The sequence below is a fragment of the Zootoca vivipara genome, chromosome 1, assembly GCF_965207765.1.
Source record: "Zootoca vivipara chromosome 1, rZooViv2.hap1.1, whole genome shotgun sequence".
Taxonomy (NCBI): domain Eukaryota; kingdom Metazoa; phylum Chordata; class Lepidosauria; order Squamata; family Lacertidae; genus Zootoca; species Zootoca vivipara.
This window is the reverse complement of record NC_142582.1, coordinates 118,132,005-118,154,332: the sequence shown is the minus strand read 5'-3', so window position 1 is coordinate 118,154,332 and position 22,328 is coordinate 118,132,005. Positions and strand designations below refer to the sequence as shown.

The 22,328-nt window shown below is 43.4% G+C and overlaps 1 protein-coding gene across 5 annotated transcripts in view; it reads left to right on the top strand.

Annotated features, from left to right (window-relative positions):
- BCL11B (BCL11 transcription factor B) overlaps window positions 1-22,328 on the top strand; it is a 154,661-nt gene that overhangs the window by 9,053 nt on the left and 123,280 nt on the right. For 3 of the 5 annotated variants that reach the window (XM_088673168.1, XM_035106409.3, XM_088673158.1), the window contains exon 2: window positions 10,305-10,670. In XM_088673168.1, the coding sequence (XP_088529294.1) occupies window positions 10,305-10,670 (366 nt within the window). The remainder of the gene's footprint in view (window positions 1-10,304; window positions 10,671-22,328) is intronic. The other 2 variants (XM_088673183.1, XM_088673162.1) reach the window with 1 other exon arrangement.

Genomic DNA, 22,328 nt, shown 5'->3' with positions numbered 1-22,328 from the left:
ACCAAGCTTCATTGCATTTAGGGGTGGTTTACTCTCAGATAAGTTTGCATTGAATTGCAGCCTCGGGGGCATTTTGGGGCTGCTTGCAGACATACCTTGAAATTTAGCCTGGCTAGAAAAATCGCCACCGAAGCTATTATAGTGCAGATACATAGATGAAGAACTAGGGCTGCTTCCATTCATTTAGACAGGCCTTGTGCGGGGAAAAAACCTTGCACTACTATTTTGCATCCAGTCCCGCCTGTCTGCGACTTTGCCGAGACCGAAGCACATGGAACATGGGCGCATGAGAAGTGCGCAGAGATGTCCACATATGTCTTCATAACAAGATGAGGGGAAGCCGATGTTCGCACAGAGCGGGCATTACTGACAAATGTGCCATGCTCCCAGCGGCTGTTATAGTGACACCTTCCTCCTTCCCTGCTTATTTACTTTCATAAAATGTCCTCATGCAGTCCCTAAGCAATCCCTTTCCACCCTCGGCTATCAGCCTCGGAGGCGGTTGTGTATTCACAGTAAGTTGCCTCTCGACATCAGTTAGATTTTCTCCCTGCTCCACCATCCCTTGGAAAAAAAGAGAAGCCAACTAAGTCTTTATACAGGGGGTTCTTAAACGGTAGGGAATCCCCTCTCCTTGTTCTTCCCAAGGGATATATATTAACAATGTCTAATGTGCGCTGTTTTGTGTGTGTTGCAAATACCGTAAGTGAAAGAAGCAAACACTTCATGCAATGTACTCATGTACCAGGGAGGGAGACAGAGGAGGTGGGTAGCAACGACATTATAAGAATATAATCATTTTCTAGCAAAAGCGACATAGCGATTCACTGTATGGCATTCGTCGTACCTGCCTTAGTCATTTTATTTTATTTTATTTTTTACGTTCGCGAGACCTTTGTCTCAGTGCAAATAATAAATTTCCTTTTATGAAGAAGCTAATGATGTGTGCTGCTTGTTGGGGACAGTGTGTGTTTGCCGTGATGCAGGAGGAATGAATGGGGAGTGATTGCATACAGAAAGTCCCTCCACTTGTGTGTGTGTGTGTGTGTGTGTGTGTGTGTGTGTGTGTGTGTGTGTTTTACAAGCCTGGAATGAACCCACAAAATCCGCTGGGTATTGGAACACCCTGGCTTCTGTGAATCGTGAAAAATGGCTCAGAGTTTGGGTGTGAGCAGTGCAGGGTGATTTACAATCCCCTTGTTGAGAAAGAAACTTGACTCAGGTTCCACCTGGGTTTCAATCCACAGCAGAAATCAAATGCATTGATTTCCCCCCTCATCTGGGCAGTTTTGTTTTGTTTTCTTCATACATTGCTAAGAATCTATAATTCAGGCAGCCTCTTCTAGTATAGCCAAAAGTATAGAAATTCCCAGTGCAGACTTCTCCACTCTTCGTTGAAGTATCTATTTCCTCCCCCCTCTCCTTTTTTTCCATTTCAGTTTTAACTAAAACAAATCTATTCACACAGGAACAAAGGGAGCTTTTGTATCACATCATCTCAATCCCTGATTTATCTGTGAAGATTTACCGCTTTCGTGGTCTATACAAGAACCTATGCATTTTAGCCTCCCAATTGCAATAAATCTTTTTTTCTTCCTCCCCTTTCTGCACTAGTTTATTTAGCAAAACGTACATCACTTTTTGTTCCATTAACATTGCATGCATGTAGCCTTTGATTTAAATAAGTGCAGAGGCATGTCGGGGTAGAAATTTAGGGAAACGGGATCGGGGGGGGGTGTCATACTGGGCATTCCAGAGGCTGGAAGTGACCAGTGCACCATGCAGCTTTTAAGTGGCCTTCACAAAATCACCGGACTTCAGTTTTGCTGCAAGGTTTTTGGTTTGTGCTGGAATTTTATTTTTTTACCTCATTTCACTTTGTCCCCCCCCCCCGCCTTACAACCTCTATGGTTCCCCCCTTCTGTTATTCAGAGCCTTTTGCCCTACATTCCTACATTTCATGTACATTGGTGGGGTTAAACTTTGTTTTCTAAGATAACAGACTAGTTCCGTGAAAGGTGTCTGGCTTGCAGGTTTGCAGAGGAGTGATGAAACTCAACAGCCGCCCGTTCCATTTGCAGACGTTTCAATGGGGGGAACTCCAAGCTGCTCTGCTTTCCATAGTGAGTGGAATTTGGAAACACCTGAAGGCTGGCCAGGCATCTTTACGAAGCAATATCTCCCTTTTCCCTGGAGCCAAGTGCAAATCCAGGAGCGGTTGTCACTTTTCGTGACACAGCTTCAGTGGCAAGCCTTAAAGAACGGAAAAAAGCCACGGAGGCTGAATTGCCTTTTCCCTTCTCAGGGCTGGCACTGTTTTTTTTTCTATTGTCAAATAGTGCATTTGAGGGCTCTTGGGTATCAGATTTCTGCCAGTTGCGAGCATTGTTAATGCAAGATAGAATGTTGAAGTAAAACCAAACGTGCATGTTAAGCATAAGTTCTACGTATTCATTATATCCTTTACTGGCCCACAGACACCTCCGAACGTGGCTGTTTCTGTCCGTGATTAGGCAATTGGCTATTTTATAAGGTTGCTGTGGGCCATTATTTGCAGGCTGGTAGGACTTTGTGGAGCTGTCAGGACACCTGCTTCATTCTGTCTTATGACCCGCAGAAAGGGCCACAGCTCCGCGGTAGAACACCTGTTTTTGCATGCAGAAGACCCCACATTTAATCCCTGGCATCTCCAGGTAGGGGTGGCAGTGTCCCCTGTCTGAAACCCTGGAAAACCACTGCCAGTCTGTGTAGACAATACTGAGTTAGGTGGACCAGTGCTCTCAAGGTATAAGGCATCTTCATCTGCGATTAATGGTCCCGGCCAACCATTTTACTACATTGGAATTGAGTTACATTTGATCCGTTTCTCATGTGCGTCAGTCTCTGGGCATCACCTTTCTTTTGGGTTTATTATTTTTTGTGTGGAAATCAATGCAAAACAGCAACAACCGCAACACACCTTGGCTCCTAAAATAATAATAATAATAATAATAATAATAATAATAATAATAATAATTTATTAAATTTATATACCGCCCAGAGTGTCCAGGGCTGTGTTATTGGTGAATTGTAGACATGAAATCTCTTAATAATTAAATTTTCAGTTTGAAAAGGATTTGCAGGCTAAATATTGGTACAGGTGGGATGGTTGGCAGGCAAAGGTTTTGACCAACTGTCTTCTTTTAAGCTGCGGCATCTTTAAAACAATCGCTGAGTGATCCAAGTTATCTTCTCGCTTGCAAACTGCATGCGTGTGTGCGCGTGTGAAATAATTGCTGATGGACACACAGCACCATATATAAAAAAAGATGGTTATATGGGTAGCATCTTAAAGACAAATGTGCTTCCTTCAGCGGGCAGCTGGGTAAGGCTTCCGAACGTTCTTCACACAACCAGTATCCAGAATTCTCCCAGCTGCTGCACCCAGATCTTGGGAGTGCTGGAAGATCCTCACGGGGGGCAGAAGCGGGGAGACTCTTTGAAGTTAGGATTTCCCTGTAGAGGGGTGCAGCTGGCAAGTGCTACATGATTCATCAGTTCATCATTACAAAACGCAGTCAGATCTGGTTAATCTGCAGTCTGCTCATCTGGGTTTGTGAAGAGATTTACATGGTAACCAACCTTACAGTACCCATGGCGATTGTAGCACCCGCTAGCACCTCTGCAGATAACTAGCAGCAGCAGCAGCAAGAAGAACATTTTTTTCCATAGGCTTCTGGGCTCGAACATCTTTCTGGTGTCGTGCGGAACCTTGCATGTAGGCAAGAACCTTGGGAAGCAGCGAAACATTGGCCCCTGATACAATCCAATATTCTTTCCCCTCCTTAAAATAATAATAATAACAACAAATAATCATCTTTGCTTGCCTACGCTCTGGACTGATAAGATTAGAAAGGGGAGAGAGCGTACAACCATCTCTTCTACCTCCCCTCCTTTCATTTACATTTCTGCCACATGAATACAATTTGGATATTTTGAAATGACGCATGACCTCAAAAGGGACCACTTCACATATTGCATTTTAAAAAGATAATAAGAATGTGATGTGCATTCTGTAAGGTATGCTCTCGTTGAGCTTGCAGCTTCCTCTTGACTAGGGTTGGGTGGCAACAGCAATATCGGTCCTGAGGAGCTTGATTTGATGTCCGTAGTAGTTGAAATCCACGTGATTTTTCATGTAGCGCTGATGTTTTCTTCGCTCGTCCCCAAAGCCCCCCACCCCACCCCAACCAAATTGTTTTGTCTGGAAAGGAGATTTAAATCTTGTAGTGAATATTGGTTGCATGTGATCCTTTGCCCTTGCTGCACACAATGAGAAGCATTAAAACAGCTTTGACCAGCCAGGTGGATGTTGCTGGACTCACCATCCCTGACCATTGGCCGCACTAGCTGAGGACTAGCCTTGAGGACAGTTTTGGAGAAAGCCCAGGCAGAGCGAGCTCAGATGTTTGATTCCTTCTTTGGGGCTGAAATCAGCTGCCTCAAACCCTCCCTTCTTGTTTGAAGGAGAACCTGGAGTTATTCTTCTCCCTCCGTCCCGTCAAAGTTAATAGACCTGCTCTAGAGTAAGCAGGCTATTGGTTGCAGTTAACAGATAATGTATATCACAATCAAGCTGATAAGCTTGACCTTCTTAAATGAGTTACTTTAATTCCGATTGTAATTTAAATAACTTCCAAAAAAACCCCCACAACTTTTCTTGATTCCTTTGAAATTGATGATGATCCTTCAAGAGGGCTTTGGTTGTGGGGGTTAGTTCAGGGAGTGGTAAGCTGATTTCCTAAAATGTTAAAGACTGCCAAAGAATGAAAAGGATACCAGATTATTATTATTATTAATATTTTTTTTAAAAGAGCTATTGCAGACTGCTTTGATGGTGGGGGTGGAGGGAAGAGGAGATTTCTCATGAATGCGGACTTAACTAATTACGGTCAAATGCTACTGAGACCATCGTAATGTAAGATGCCAAGTTGGGCAGATAAACCGTAGGAAATGGCAAGCTTAATAACTTTCGATTCCCGGACCATCTTGCAAAATGGGAGAACTGTGTGAGGTTTTATTTTATTTTATTATTATAATAATCCTCCTGTGGGTGCTTAAACGATTAGTTAGAGAAATGAAAAGGGGGAAAAGTGAACAATTCAAGTTGCTGACAACTGAAGGAGATTTTGGAATTTCTACATTGACAGAGTCATGGGAAGCTTAGCAAATCTTGCAGTTTTCCTGCTCTCTTCTTTTCCTGGAGCGAGTGGAAAAAAAACTTTATCGAAAAGATAATAAATGATCCTCTTTCTCTCCCCCCCCCCACGTTAAAACAACAACAGCGACACCAGCCTAATGTGCGTAGCCCGAATGCTCTAGTTTCAAGAACCTATCTTAACTTCGAAGCAGAGCAGGACGGTTATAGGAAATGCCAAGAGATGTTTTTGGATCCTGTGCTTTACATACCCAGCTGTGCTACTTCGCCTCTTCCAGTTCTTTTACCTTTATCTCTCCTTTTGTGCATGCGTGTTTTAATATTTTGACACTCTGCTCCCACCTAATAGGAATTCTTTTCTAGAAACGGTGCATATGTTGTCTAAAGGAGTCTTTTCACAGCACTAGTATTCTCTCTCTCTCTCTCCCCCCCCCCAACCTCCGTTTCTTTCTTTCCCTTTTGGCTCTAAAATTATGTATATGTAATTGGTAATTAAAGGTGCAAGCTCTCTTCAATATAAACAGTATTGCTCAATGTTAGATCATTAAAGGGAACAGAAGCACTAAATAATTACCTTTTGCATTGTGACAAACCGTTCGCACAGAAATCCACTCACTTCCCGCTCGGCACCAGGGTTATGATTACATTTTCACGATGGCAAAGAGTCTTTTCATAAAATAAATTGGTAAATTAATTACGTTGCATTGTCTACCGGCTGCTTTTAAAGTAAACTTAGAGGAAGGGGTTTGGGGGAGGAGGCTGAAAGTAATTAATGGGTTTCGCACACCATGCATTATGCCTAGAGTTGAGTTACCTAGTGGATTAATTTGGCTACAAGTAAGTGGAGGAAACTCAGAAGCTCTCGCCTGTGAATCTTCTCTTCCTTAGGCTGCTTCTTGTTCATACACCTCCGTCGACTGTAAAGGGGTGGCAGCGTAGGCCTAATTTGAAGTGCTGCGAAAATAATAAGCACCAGGTTCTGATAAGCTTCTCTTTCTTACATAATGCATGTGCTTAGTGGGCAGTGATGCAGTTTATGATACGTATGATTCATGTACCAATTAGCAATCTTTTTTCAGAAAGGGAAGTTAAGATTTGTTTCGACCTCCAAATAACCATTTCTCTGGCTGAACCTGTGAAATTAGCCTCCGGGTTAGATAAAGCAGTCTTCTCTATTATTATTATTATTATTATTACTACTGCTGCTGCTGCTGCTGCTGTTATTATTTTAAATTAAAAAAAAGATATTGCAGCTTTAAAAAGAAATAATAATCAGAAGATATTTGGGCAAAGTTCCCATTCAGTTCAGGGATTGCAGTTCGGAATTACGACAAAACGTTTTGCATTGTCCTGCTGCTTTTAGATCTCCAGGAAATTCGGAAGCAAATCACCAATGCCAGTATTTCCATGTGTTCGTTTTTCCCCCTGCAGAGCTTTACTATTCCCATCTCCAGATAAAACTTCAGTGGCTCATCTCTTTTATTTACATGCTGTTAGTTCTCTGCGTATTGATCGGGCCAAATGATAAAATTTTTGTTCAAAGCAAAAACCCCGCCAGCCAATGGGAATTGTGCCTGATTGAAGACCATGTTTCGTGTGGTTTTTCAATTAGGCTGCAATGGAAACAAATAAATAAATATATATATATAGACACACACACACATAAAAACAAAAAGTTCACTGTGCGGTAGCCTGTGAATTATTAGCTTTGAATACGTTAGTTTTTTCATGCAAACTTAGTTCATCCCAAACTCCTGATTATTCAAATTCATGGAGAGATGTCAGCCAGCCCCGTTTCAGTATGTAAAGGAGCATTTTATTTTTGTATGATCTGATTGCCTAGAAAAAGGTTGTGCTTCCTCCAGGCCACTTGCCTAAATATGGATCTACAGAATCTTTAGGCAAAGCAAAAGTATGGTATGAATGTGGATCTGGAAATCAATTCCTCTCCCTCAAATGCCTCGTATTTTACAGCATCTTGAAGAAATTTTTTGTGATATTAAGAGGCTTTACTTAGCAGCCGATTTCACTGAAATTGAACTTACTCCCAAACGTACATAAATACGCTTCACCTGTAAGTTGACCAAATGCATTTGGACTGAAGTGCATGTTTGTTTGTTTTTGAATCGCAATATTTTTCTGTGCATTTATTTATTTATTTCCCTTTGGGCTGCTTTAAAAGATGCTGCCCAGTGCAGCTGCCCTTTCAAGATCACATTCTGTAGCCATCAGGGTTGCATGCAAATCCAGCGACATAACATAAATAAAATGGAGACTTGAGGTTGCCAGGACCTGATAATAAAATTCCTTAAAACCAGAAAGTATTTGGGGGGAGAGAAGATGGAAGAAGAGAGGGTGGCGTGTGGTAGAATTTCTATCCGACGGGAGAAAGTTCGATAAGAGCAGACTTAAGGCTTTTTTCAGTGCTGCAATTCCTGAAAAAGATGTACTTGAAAAGCAGCAATAGGAAGGTATTCATACTGCTGGATATTTTCCATAGGAAATTAAGCCAAATTCATTCTGGCATCTTGTTATAATCTGGAATCTGGATGCCTGGTGTGTGTGTGCCTGTGGTGGAGAGATTGAGAACCCAGTAATTCACGAGGAACTTCATGCCCTCCTGTCTCTTTACATGGGAATAACCATGTAACCTGAAGCATTTTTAAAAATAAAATAATAAGCATATTACACAGCGATGTGTGCACAGCACTGGCCTTTATGGGTGGGCAAGCTTGAGTGCTGAAGGTGTTGCTCAGCTGAGCTCAGTGTTTGAATGCACTGTCTGCCATGAGCAAGGTTGAAATTGTTGAGAGGCACTTCTGGCATCTTCTCGTGGGCACTGCTGGGAATGCGCGCCACGCTGCTAGGTTTTGTAGTCCTGCATGAAGCCGCACAGCTTGCCAGCACGGCCAAATTAACACACTCAAAGTCTCCTTTGCCCAGAGTGCTATTTAATCCTAGAATTGGCCCTCAGTTCTGGCTCCTTAGTTCTCTGTCAACCAGGACATTAAAAGCATTTCTAGTGTACCTCTACCAACAGAAGGTCCACATCAATTGGGGCATCTTCATGCCCACCCTGGGCAGAGGAGGAAGGGCCTTGTGGCCTGTAAGATTCTCTGTTTGTCCGAAAACTCTGTCGTTCTCTTTAGGCTGCAAACGAAACGAGTCTTGTACAGTAACGTTGAGATGAGCACACGCACTAGATTTTTCCTCACGAAAATATTTTTTTTAAAAAAATAAAAATATTACTACAATATAATCTTTAAAGAAAGCAATGGATGTGTTCTTGCATCATCAGCAAAGTTCTCGTTCCAAAAAGAAGGAAAGAGAGCTCAGGTTTGTTCTCACAGATCACAATTCCTCCTGAACGTAATACGTTGATCTATACATTATTGCCATGTCCCCTATTTCTGAAATAAACGTTCTGGCAGGGAGTGTACAGTGGAACCATCGTGTGGGGACCATTTTGACATCCACATTCTCTACCTATCCTTCCGCGTGCTTTAGAAGTGTTTTTATCTTGTTGAACTGTTGCGTGCTTTAACACCAAAAGCTTTCCCCCATGATATTTATTTAATTTCTATGCCGCTTTTCGGGCACGCCTCGTGAAGTGGCTAACGTAGAAATATTGGAAGAATAGAGATTAAGTAAAACCATGTATTAAAACTGTGGAGATAAGCGGCAAGGCTATATGTGTGTGTGTGTGTGTGTGTGTGTGGTGGTGTGGTGGGAACTCTTTGAAAAGCAGAATTAGCCTTGTGGTGATGGTTGGGGCAATTGCTGAATCGCTGAGAAGGTCTTTACCATTCTTCCCTCAGCGCAAGATCCTCCAGGAAGGCCACCTCAGGTGGAAGCTCGGCAGCTCAGCCGCAGAACATTTGCCCTGCATGCAGAGCAAATTCGGGGTCAATTCCTGGCATCTCCTCATAGCGCTGGGAGAGACAACCACCTGAAATCCAGTGGTCCGGCATGCTTTGAACACTAGCAGTTTCCCAGCCTAACTCTGTGGTCCTCAACATGGTGCACACTGATGACCACCAAGGCTCCCCTGCTTCTTTCTGCAAATTTTTATTTTTAAAATTTGTTTTGGGCTTTGTTTGTTGTTGATTTTTTTTTTGGGGGGGGGAGTTCCTTTAGTGTGTGTGTGTGTGTGTGTGTGTGTGTGTGTGTGATTGCTTTTTTACTCCCTGTGTTTGATTTGGTTTAGGAGGAGGTTTATTTTTAGGGTGTTCCAAGCATTGCCAGTTTTTCTTTTGCGAAATAGGTATTTTGTGCAGCCCACAACAGTTCGTTAGGTTTCCAAATGTGCCCCTGGAGCCCAAAAGGCGTTTCCTCTTAGTCCTGTGAGTCCTGTGAGTGCACAGTATTCGTAAGACCAATCTTGTATATTCAGCTCTTCCAAAAGACCCATTGCATGCAGAGGATCCTACAAAGTGCACCTGTCCGGGTTGGGGTGGAAGGAACATGGAGCTATCCTAAACTGTATAGGATAGAGTAATAGGACGGCACTCAGGCTTATTCACAAAGGCCTATTTAAGAAAAAAAGCTCTTGAAGCAATTCTTGCAAAATGTTACGTTTATTGTTAATACGTTTTTTCAAGTGTGTGTGTGTGTGTGTGTGTGTGTGAGAGAGAGAGAGAGAGAGAGAGCAACAACCCTATTAGGTAGGTCAGTTATTGTGTCCATTTTGCAGAAGAAACTGAGGCTGACTTGGATGGGGCTGCTTAATTAGTCCATAGACGAAACAGTTGACACTGTCCATTGGATCAAAGCAGTTAATGGCTCCGAAGGCGATGGGGTATTCTTTGAAGATACATTCAGGAAAGCCACATCAGACCTGCCTGTTATTTTGGCTCTGCAGACAGACTCGGTTGCAAAATGTATTTAAATCATTTGTGAAGAGACAAGCAGGGAGGGGAATGAATATATATATATATATATATATATATATATATATATATATATATACACACGATCTCTGGGCTGTAAGACAACCCTGTTTTAAGTCAAGCTATAAGAATGTATAAACAAATTTGCCCTCAGTTCTCTTTTCTTCCCCTGACCCTCACTTTTTCTTTTCTTCTTCTTTTTGCTTGCCCACTTAAAGCAGAGGCTGACCATGTGGAAACCGCCATTGCCCACGAGGATGAGACCCTAGCGATAGGAGATCCAGTTGGGCTCGGCCTTGCGACGGGTGGAGCAGACCCCGACCTATTAACCTGTGGACAGTGTCAGATGAACTTCCCCCTGGGAGACATCTTGGTTTTTATAGAGCACAAGAGGAAGCAGTGCAATGGCATTGGTGGTTCCTGCTACGAGAAGAACCTGGATAAGAGCAGCCCTCCCCCACCATCACGCTCCGAGCTCAGGAAAGTGTCAGAGCCGGTGGAGATCGGGATCCAAGTCACGCCCGACGAAGAAGACCGTCTTCTCACGCCTAAAGGAATTTGCCCCAAGCTGGAGAACGTTGCAGGTACAGCATGTTTTTGTTTTGTTTTTTCACATTAAGTCAACTGAAGATGTCTAGTCTTCCACCACTGTCCTAATAACCACCCTCTCCTTTTCCAGAGAGAGAGAGAGAGACTTGTGGAAAGCCCCGAGAATTCTTAAGACTTCCGTAGTAGCCAGGGGTGGGGTGGGGATGAAACGTCTGCCACATGCTTTGGAGAACCCATTTCTTTTCAGGCTTCTGTGGAACCTGTTCTAAATAGGATTTCGTTCCATGGGCAGTAGAGGGCCCTTTGCCGATCTGATTTTTGCGAGGGATGGCTACTAGCACAGGCCATGTTGCGCATGAAGGTGGCAGGTTTCTGAGCCCTCATTTGGCAACTGTGATACTCAATGCTTTCTCTCTCTCTAGAAAAGCACTCAGCATGATGTTGTTAGAGTAAGTGGCACACTTTTTAACAACAGAAAAAGAGGTACTGCGTACCATTGAGTACCCCCTGGAAAAAAGCCTCACTTCGAAAACTTGGCTTTGGAGATGTCTCACCTTGACAAAGCACAACGCCAGAGTTTTAGAGACGTTAATAAATGCAGATTTCTTCTTTGAGCTGTAATGCACGTAGCTTCCAGACGAAGGTAGCACCTCCATTAACTAGAAAACCGAAGAAAAATGGTGGAGATAGGCTTCAAGGTTAAACACCCTTAGAGGTAAATACCAACCCACTTTCCCGCGGCAGACTCATGTCTGGACTAGGTAAAGAAAAAATGTCTTGGCTAACTTTTCTGCTAGTTCATCTTGACTTCCGTAGTAGATGAAACCTCCTTGTCTACGCAGGACAGCAAGGCAGAAGGGGATATCCTTTGATGGGGGGCTTTTCTCTCTAGGGGGCTGCATGCAAAGCAATGGATGCACCTCTTACCGTTTGCACAGCAGCCTACATACCCAAAAGCAAAAGCAAGACTTTTCCACGCCCTCTGCATTCTTCAGACAAGAGGCGTTATCATTGCTGAGAGGCAAATCCCAGCTAGGCAAAAGCATTCGAGGAGGTTGGGAAGCAGGACACCAGTGTGATGCATGACTTGGGGGGGCGGTGTGTGTATGTGTGTGTGCATTCTGAGGGCTGGAAAGTGAAGATAGGAAGGCCACTTTTTGTTTTTTAAACTTTCGATTTAATATTTGTACGTATGTTGCTTTCCCAACAACGTTGAGCTCAAAGCAGATTGCAAGAATGAGCAAACAACATTTCCACCAGTTATAACTGTATATCCCAAATCGCAACAGCGTATGAGCACAAAGCGAAAGCAAAACCATTCCACAAACAACTGATGCCAGTACAGTAAATGCAAGCTCATAATAATTCAAAAATAACATTTGCCCCCTGGGGGCTTGAGTTTCCTGACCCCTGCCGTATACAGTGATGTGAGGGGGTGGGGAAGGGCAGTTGCCTTTGGTGGGAGGAAGACGTGAACCTAAACAACAAAAATGTGTAGACCGCAAATAAGAAATGGCTTCCTTTGTTCTCCCCGCCACCCCGCAGTGGAACCTGTTTGTTGTAGCTCCTGCAGGTTCTTACCACCCTTGCAACTCTACTATTGCCAGGTGTCCGCCACAGTTAAATTGGTTTAAAACTGGATTAGGTGTGTGCTTATAGACAGGACAATACAAAAGTAAACAGGTGCACTAGTAAGCTGGATGTGTTAAGGTGCTTGTGTGTAGGCAGAACTGATCTCATTGGTTTTGGAAGGCCTTGAACAGGCCTCTGCCATTTCTGATATTTAAGTGCCCCATATGTTCCTAAATCCGGAGCAAAGAAAGGAGAGAGAGAGAGAGAGAGAGAGAGAGAGAGAGAGAGAGAGAGAGAGAGAGAGAGAGAGAGAGAGAACCACAGCACCTTTATAAATGCTTCGCCCCAGAAATGAGTTTCTGCGAAGTACAGGGTGGAAAAAACAGCGCGAGGTGGTCTGAGGCCAGAAGATGACAAGTATGGTGTATTTTCATTTCTAAAGTGCCTGGACGTTGCGGTGAAATTAGTTGTGTAGGTCAAAGCTACCCTGAGGCTGTCTTTACCATGTGCAGCCAACACTTCTTCAGCAGATTGCCACTGGTCTTCTTAAAGGGTTATTACAAAAAGGAGGGCTGTGTCATCCACCTGGATGAGCATCTTAAAGAAATTGCCTTGAACTGTGTGCACAATGCAGGATAACTTTTTTTTCTCTTTAGCACTGGACGGCCATAGAAAACTCCCGGTCTCAAACCAAACTGAAACCAGTCCAAACTTACTGTGACAGCTCTGTAGCTGAAATGAATTGAATATAGCTCCGGAATAGAGAACCTGATGTCAGGGTTTTGGGGTTTGTTTGTTTTTTGTTTGTTGGTATTTTTAGAAATTCTGCCTCAGAATTTGGCTTTCTTACAGCTTTGAGATTTTATGGCAAGGAAAAAAGAAGCTTGGTTCTTGGTATCTCCAGGGCTGGGGGAACCATAGACTGGCCTGTACATCCTAAAGCCAAGTCATAAGATGTAATAGGGACACAGAAGCTGCCAAATTAGATTTGGATTACTGGGCGGCAGCAGGACATCCTGGGAGAAAGTAAAACATATCTAAACTTAGAATGACATGTAAGATAACTTTTTACATGTGTGTAATATTAATCTTGCAGTGGGCGAAATGACTGGGTACATCCCCTCCGCCGCCCTTAGACATCAAGCCCTTGAACATCGCAGATCAGCTTTTGCATCCGCTTACAGGATTCTGCAGCTGATTTGAAGAGTGCAGACCTAGCACAGTATCCAAATTTCTCTTAAGGTGCTTTCCTTTGCTATATGGTGAGTTGCGTTCCAGACTGCATCCCAGCCTTTCAGAAAAGCAGGTGCCTGTTTGAACGCTTGGCGGAATCTTGGAAAGTAGAGGTTATTCCTGCATTGCAGGGGGGTTGGACTAAATGGCCCCTGAGAGTCCCTTCCAACTCTATGCTTCTATGATTCTAGGTGGAGTTGAGTATGGTTAGAGACATATACTACAGTGCCATGCAGAGCAGTTTGTCCCTTCCCATGATTATCAGAAGCCAAATAAACTATACACTGGAAAAAATATATAGCCAAATGATATTACACACATTTCAAAACACCTAGCGTAGATTTTTTTGTGTGTGTATGTGTGTGTGTGTGGGGGTCTCATTTATAGGACCCAGCCAAGCCATGACATCACTGATTGTAGCTGTCACACAGTAACATGTCATGGGCCTTGGCTGTGATGCTCAATAGTTTCACAAACTTGCAAGAGCTATGTGATACTGAATGTATCATCATCCTTTCTCAATTTTGCCCTCTAAGTTTGTCCGTCAGAAAAAAAAAAGTCACACGTACTTATTCTGGGCCAACCATATGTAGATGTGGTGTTAAAATGGATTTTTGCATTTTTTATTATTTTTAAAATGGCAAGTAGCAGCTGCTCTCTCTGTGCGTGTCGTTATTAGAACTGCAGCAGTTGGGAAAGGGGTAGTTTAACCCTTTCCTTCCCTATTGCTGCCCTGAAGAAAATCTCTCCTTCTTAACACGAATAGTAATCGCTAAAAATGCAGCCGTTATCTGAATGATTAATATACCAACTGAAATGTCATTAGATGTTAATAAAAAAATATGAACCTCAGAAATTTAAGAACTGGCGGGGGGGGGTTGGAGAATCATTGATCAAGGAGCATGGGAAATTTGTATAAATTTGGAATTATTTTGGTGTTAATTGGAATCTGTATAATTGGCAAAACTGTGGTAATATTGGGTAAATAATTCATATAAATTTATTTTGTTAAAAATGAAGAAAACCTCTCATTTGAGGCTGTTACTTGGTGACTGTTGGGAGTGCTTTTGCCTCGATGCAAATAGCAGCTTTGAAGGAGTGATCTTCGTTAGGGCAGGGCTGGGCTGGGGAGGAAAGCGTTAAGCACCTCCACCCCTATCTGCTGCGGTATCAATAATAATCACACACACCCTAAGATGCACGTTGCAGGCAGTTGTGTTTGTCCGTTGTACACACTGCTGCAACCAGGAAAGAGAGCCTGCAATAAAGAATCAAGAGAAAGTCTTAATGATGTCTCTGAGATGCAAACCTTTGCTTTCTCCCAGAGAAAGGAATAGCATTCCTGGTGTAGGATGCTGCAGTTGGGAGCCGAAACCTCCTTGCGCCTGTGCACACATAACCCACTAACCGGTGAAGCTTTTGCAAACATGCAAACGTTCTCTCCAGTGCAAACCCCCCATCGGAAGACGTTTTTGCCAGCCACCTTGCCAGCAGGTGCTGTGGAACTCGGTTTTGCCCACCTTCGATTTCCACACAGGCTTTGGGGTTGTGCTAACTTAGGTTTGTTTCTTGCACACTTTTGATTTTGCCGTGGCAAATGTGGAGGGTTAGGGCCCCCCCTCTCCTAAAAAAAAGGGGAGGGGGAAAGAGAGAGGAGGCAAAAGGAATAATAATGATGATAATAAGCACACACAAGAAAGAAAGGGAAGAGCTGGAAATCTTTAATCTTTCTCCCATGCTAAACCAAAGATCAAATGGAAATAAGCTGGATATTTCGAATCTGCAAATAAAATAAAAGAAGTGGTTCGCTTGACTCCCCCGCCCCATTTCTTTGACACAGGATAAAAACTCCCCCGGTAAATAATGGCAGAAATAAGGCATTCTTAAATTAGGGATTGAACTCTGAGATAAAGAGGTCTGCAGTGTCCTATTTTAGTGTAGGGTTTTTTTTTTGCTCACCTTCTACTCCCTCCTTTTGCTCCTTTTACTTCCTTTTCTTTTTTTTAATAGCAGAGGATAGTTTTCAATAGTAGGATAAAAGCTTCATATTACAGCCATGGAGGGTAGACATGAAAAAAAAAGCCCTTACAGAAGTCATTCACTGAAAAGGCTTTAGTGGGATATACCAAGCCCCTTATTTATTTTTCAATAGAACGGCTTTCTGCATTAGCCAAGAAAATCAGAATCTGTATTTAACATTAAAGGTATTTCCCAGTGAGAGGCTGTAGAGCATTGTTGTTAGATTTGTTTAAAAAAGAGACTAAATACGATTTCATAAAAGGGAAACTTAATCTCTAAGGCAGCTTTCTCCCTCTCCCCCCCTCTTTTTTTTTTTTTGGTAATAATGCAACAGCCTACAATATTTTCACTTTCTATGCGACGAAAGATATTCTTAGCTTTTTCTGTGCTGCGACAGGAAGAATGAAAATTTCTTTATTCCACCAAGAAATATGTAAAATAATCCTTTAGAAGAGCGGGGAAGATATGTTTGTTCAAAGCATTTAAAATGTTATTTTAATCAAAGGCACAAAACAGCCGACATGCTATGTCAGCTAAAAGGAGACTATTACATTTGAACTGCAAACTGCGCTCATCTTTTTTCTTTTATTTCCTTTCCCCCTACCCCAGCCCAACCTCTTTCCCCCTCCCTTCCCCAGCACTTTGAAACAAATTTAGAATAAAAAAAATTGAATAAAAAAGAAGAAGAAGAGAAATAAAGATTAAAGAATAAAGTGTGTGTTGAGGGGGGAACTTCAGTGGCTCAAATGTGTAAAAGTAATTTAATATGGCGGAAGCATTAATTATTTTAGCTTAATTGAATTCTGAGGACTGCAGCCGTTGCATTTTTGTTAGACAAGCTCTGTTTATTATTTCTTTGTGTGTAGATTAACAGTAAAGGAAACATAGATAACTTTCACTTATTTATTGTAAAATAAATGTGTCAATTCATGTGTAGAGCAAGCTGTTCAAAGATAATGGAGTCTTTATGTTTGAAGAGTGGGGAAACAGAAATGGGAGCGGAGGGGGCGAGAAAAGAAAAACAGAGATCTATGAAATGCACAGTTGCCCTCACAGAGCTACTTACAAAGCTACTTTTCTCAAACTCATGTCATGTTCCTTGATCTCTTTTTACTTAGAACGATTTGTGGATGTTGCTGCATCTGCCTCTATAATATAGTTCCTCTGGCCGTGTGGAGCCAAGAAATGTCAAGCACTGAGTCAGGCTAATTTTTGCTTGGCTCCTTTTTCACGGAGTCTGCGGGCTGGACCTGCGAGAGGACAAAGGAAGTGGGGAGCAGGAGCAGATTGACCCTAAAAGGCACACTAGGCAGGGCTAGGAACTCAGATATCTAAGCTAGACACCAAATGACTCCTTAAACCAGGGTTAGCAGTCGCCAAAACGGAATGCCTCGTTGCCATTTTTGCTCCAGACGGCTCTAAAGTCGCATTTTTTTTCTTGCAGTAGGACAGACACTTCGTTCTGATTGTGCAGATAAAATATAACGGATTGAATTCTGCAGAATGCGTTGCCGGTGTGTGAAAATGGTCAAGATCCAAGGATCCCCAGGCATGCGCCTCTAGATGGTGGAGTCATTAGGCGCCATGCTGGCTCCTGCGCATCTTCACTTGGTCACAAATGCATACCTGCCAAGTTGCTGTCAGAGAAATAAGGGACCGGGTCGGAAATAGCAGGCCGGAAGTAGCACTGCCGCCATGTTGGAACTGGGCGTAGCATGCTCAGAAGTGACTTTTGATGCGCTGCTTTGCCCAGTTCCAAAATGGCCGCCGTGCCAGAAGTCGCACTGCAGCCATTTTGGAACTGGGCAGAGCAGGATCAAAAGTCGCTTCTGAACATGCTCCGCCCAGTTCCAAAATGGCCACCGTGCCAGAATAAACCGGAAAACAAACAAAGCATTTTTTCAGCTAGGAACAGCTGGAAAAACGGGGATTTCCCGGGGAGACTTGGCAGCTATGCGCAAGTGGCCGGTAGCCAGGTGCAAAAAACGCCTGCCGAATTTCGAGCACTGGCACTAGGCGGCATCGAGTTCAAGTGGCACCGAGAGGCAGTGTGCAAGGTTGGGTGCTCCTGTGTGTTTCTGGCTTAGCTTGCATCCCTTAAAATGGAGGGCATCCCAGAATCCTTGGTGGCGTGTAGGAATTTTCTCTGATGTGTAGTTTGCTTGTGAAGGATGTCTCTGCTGGCAGGCCTAGAATGGCGGAAAGTTGAACCATAAGCTGATGCTTTTAGTCTGAAAGATGAGGACAACGGCGTTTCTGGGATCAGGGAGCAAAATTTCCATCACTTAGTAATGTATTGAAGTTGGCACTGCATCCTTGTGGCTTTCTAAGTAGGGCGTAGGGCTATTTCACAGTGCTACCTATTAGTGGTGACATACTTTGCTGTGGTGGTTGGTCAAGAGTGTGGAAATCTACATGGCTGCAGGCTATGTCACTCTGTTGTCTACATGCCTCTTGCTTTCCACCCACTTGCGATTCTGAGGCCAAGCCTTTATTTCCTTGTTTGTCCTGAATGCTGCTAGTGAACGCAGCTACTAAGTCTGAACCTCAGCAGGCTTGAGCAACTTCGGGGTTTGCAGAAGAACAAAAAAGGGGGGGAATCCTAAAAGGAATAATAATAATAATAATAATAATAATAATAATAATAATAATAATAATAATTTATTTATACCCCACCCATCTGGCTGGGTTTCCCCAGCCACTCTGGGCGGCTTCCAACCGAACATTAGAAACACAATACAGCATTAAAAAAGCTTCCCTAAACAGGGCTGCCTTCAGATGTCTTTTAAAAGTCAGATAGTTGTTTATTTCCTTGACATCTGATGGGAGGGCGCTCCACAGGGCAGGCATCCCCAAACTTCGGCCCTCCAGATGTTTTGGTCTACAACTCCCATGATCCCTAGCTAACAGGACCAGTGGTCAGGGATGATGGGAATTGTAGTCCAAAACATCTGGAGGTCCAAAGTTTGGGGATGCCTGTCCTAGACTTTCAAACGTTGCTCAAACTAGTAGTGGGAATTCATTAGGCAGTTGTGTTAATTGCTGCAAAGGTTGCAGAAGATATTACACGAAGCCTACTTCCTCTTCCTCTTCCTCTTCTTCTTCATTCAGCCCACTGAAGCAGCATTCTGGATTTCACGTGTACTAGAACTAGAACTTGATATACATGGTGGGAGAAGAAAGGGAGATTGGCCGGGGCGAGGGGGGAGAGCGAGCGTGACTCTCTGTCAAATGGAGGATTAGACTGCACCCCCTGCTCTACGAGTGCTCATTTTGGCCTTTTAAATGGTAAAACTGCCAGTGAGAGGAACGAAATAACTCGCATGTGCTGGGAGCTAGAGATAAACACTGCTGCAGGTTGCTGTGAAAAGAAAGCCATTTGATATATTTAGAATTGTTATTTTTCCTCCAAATTAAGATTAGTTAAAATCCATGTGTGTTGCGTGAGTGATTGTTAACTCAATGGCATGGATTATCCTTTCCTCACATCATGACAGCTAATTATTATTGCTGTCTACCCAGAGACATTCACTTACACTGTGTACCATTATGGATCCGGGCACCCCATATTAACGTTTAGGAGTCAGACAAGCCATGGTGGCATCTTAAGTGGGAGAGGAGGAGGAGGCAGGGAAGGCGTGCTGCTCCTTGGCAATGAAAAGAGCCCTTGTCTGAGGGGCCTGTTCTGCCAGGCAGGTTTGGAGCAGGTGGTCCAAGAAGAAGCGCCGAGCTGGCAGCAGAGTTCAAAATTGGTCAGTATTGACAGGTTTCCCCATTTGTTTGGGGGCTGAGCTATTGACAAGAGTCGGACAAAAGAGGGGAGTTGTCCCAGAACCAAGGGACGAAGTCAGGCATTCAAGCCCAAGGAACACACCAAGATAAAAGGGAGCTAGGAAGACCATGGTTGCTTGAGCAAAATCCCAGGAAGTCCTTTATAGCTCTTCCCCTTTAGAAGGGCCCAGTCGATGGTCAGACTGGGTGGGCAGGGCCACTCCAGAGCCTAGATTACTTTGCTTTCCTCAAACATGTTATGATGCTGCCCTCATAATTACCTCAGGACTCCTTATAACAGACTTCCTCAACCTCGGCCCTCCAGATGTTTTTGGCCTACAACTCCCATGATCCCTAGCTAGCAGGACCAGTGGTCAGGGTTGATGGGAATTGTAGTCTCAAAACGTCTGGAGGGCCAAGGTTGAGGAAGCCTGCCTTATAACAACCCCATAAGGCAGGGAAAGGGAACCCCTGGCTCTCTAGATGTTGCTGCACTCCAGTCCCAGCCAGCATGGTCAGGGATGATGGGGGTTGTAGTCCATTATCACCCAGTGTGCAATTGGCTCCCCATCCCTGCCGTAAAGCATGCCAGTATTATTATTTATTATGGCTATTGTTTATTATTATCCCTATATTGTAGTTGTTGTGAGTGTGAATGTTGAAGGAGGGGGTCTGAGGCTAAAAAATAATGGCTTGCTTCAAGTCATATAACAAATAAATTGTTCCGGAAAGATTTGAACAGAGCCCTACCTGCTTCATAATGCAGTCTCCTAGCCCCTGTGAACATTACCTCTCTCTCTCTCTCTCTCTCTCTCACACACACACACACACACACACACACACACACACCTACCCCTAAATGGACAAATAGGTGTAAACAGAACTGAAGCAATAACCCTCCTTTGCCACAAAACAAGTTTTTGGATTGGTATCTGAACACAGTGCCAAGTTAACGGCCCTCCCATTTAAAAGATCCCTCCTTTTTAAAAGTTTTTATCTCTTTGCTGGTTGTGTGTTCATAGCACAACAACAACAACAACAATTATTATTTTATTTATACCCCGCCCATCTGGCTGGGTTTCCAAAGCCACTCTGGGCGGCTTCCAACAGAAAAATAAAACACAGTAATCTATTAAACATTAAAAGCCTCCCTGGACAGGGCTGCCTTCAGATGTCTTCTAAAAGTCTGGTAGTCCTTTTTGACATCTGTTGGGAGGGCGTTCCACAGGGCAGGCGCCACCACCGAGAAGGCCCTCTCCCTAGTCCCCTGCAACTTGGCTTCTCGCAACGAGGGAATCGCCAGAAGGCCCTCGGTGCTGGACCTCAGTGTCCGGGCAGAATGATGGAGGTGGAGACGCTCCTTCAGGTATACTAGTTATGTGTTCAAGTATACTAGCCACAGGTGGATGAAAGGTGCACTATTGCATGCGTGTAACTACTGACTTGATTATTTCTTCAGCCTGTAGTAAAAAAAAGGGGGAGGGGTGATTGCTAACAGATCTTATCCTCTACACCTCCTAGCAAGGAGAATCAAACCACCAGGAGTATCTCCTGTGCAAATCTCATTGATAGCAGGGAAATAGTTGGGAACAGCCATAGCTTAGTGGGAGAGTATCTGCCAAGTTCAACCTTCGACATCTCCAAGCAGGCCTGGCAGAGAGCCCATTTTGAAATCCTAGAGAGTCCAGACAGTGCTGAGCTAGGTGGACCAATCGTCTGACTTGATATAAGGCAGCTTCCTGTGTTCCTGTGTTCCTGTGTTGGTAGCACATCTGCCTCTGGCCAGCTCTTTGTGGACAATGGAAATTTCTATTCTAATTGGTGTATCCTGGAACATATGTCTTACAGCGTATTAGACAGAACAAACATGTTTTTACTCATAGCTGTCTTATCTGGTGTAGGTGAAAAAAAAAAGATGTCATGCCAAAAAAAGCCGGGCTTTATCTGTATTAACTGTCTTACAGAATAAATGGTTGTGGAAAATGTACGTGGCCATTAATTAATTCCTCCCTTTTGCAGTATGCAGCAGGCTTAACTAACTACTTTGTTATAAACAATTAAGGTGACCAACCTGTTAAGGATGCACACAGAGTGTGTCAGAAGTAGTTTTTATTTATTTATTGACTACATTTATATTTCACATTTCCTCCAAGGAGCTCAAGGAAATGTGCACATGGTTTTCTCCCTGCCCCTCTTATTTTTATCTTCTGTGAGGTAAGTTAGGCTGAGAAACTAGTGACTGGCCCAAGATCGCCCAGTGAGCTTTAGGGCTGAGTGGGGATCTGAGCCTGTGTCTTCCTGGTCCTAGTCCAACACTCTTGATCACCCTCCAGTTTATGTAGTCCTTGTCTACTGCATTTGTATCCTTGTCTCGTGGCACCATTGTCACCTAATTCTGCAGACACCACCTGAACTTAAGTGGTATCATCACAGTTTCAGCCTTCTGACATGCAGACAGTCCTTCTAGGAATGGAAACACTCAAACACTTCTTCTTCTTTTAAACTTTTGTTGTTGTTGCAAACCAGAACATTTATAAAGAATAAAACAACAAAAAATTAGAACGTTGCAGTAAACCATGTCCCGTCCAGAACCATATGATACGAGCTGCATGAAATAGAGTACAAAGCTTGTTTGTGCTGTCAGCAATAAAAATGGGGAGGGGGGAAGACAAACATAAAAAGCATTTATCAATGTTACATAGCAAAGTTAATGTCAATAAGTCGTTCTAGAAAGAGTGATGTAAGAAGCGGCCTGGGTTCTCTCAGATTCAAATTAACAAAAGTCAGAAAGTGCATCCAGTCGTCTGCAAATGTATCTCAGTTGGTTTTTCCTTTAGAGAATTTACTTTGCTTCGTCACTTCCATCAGCCAGCACTGATTGCCACTCCCTGTCATACTGGGAACTCCCCAAAAAATTACCCAGGCCAGACTTGCACCCCATCCATGCATAAGCAGCAAGTCTTCTCTTGAAGCACTTTCACTAGATTATTGTTCAAATGTACAGTCTTTTTTTTCTTGTTTTCCCTTTCTGTTTTTCAATGATGAAGTTCAGGTGAAACCTGTTCTTCCTGTTTGTAGCTAAAGATGGCAGTGCACAG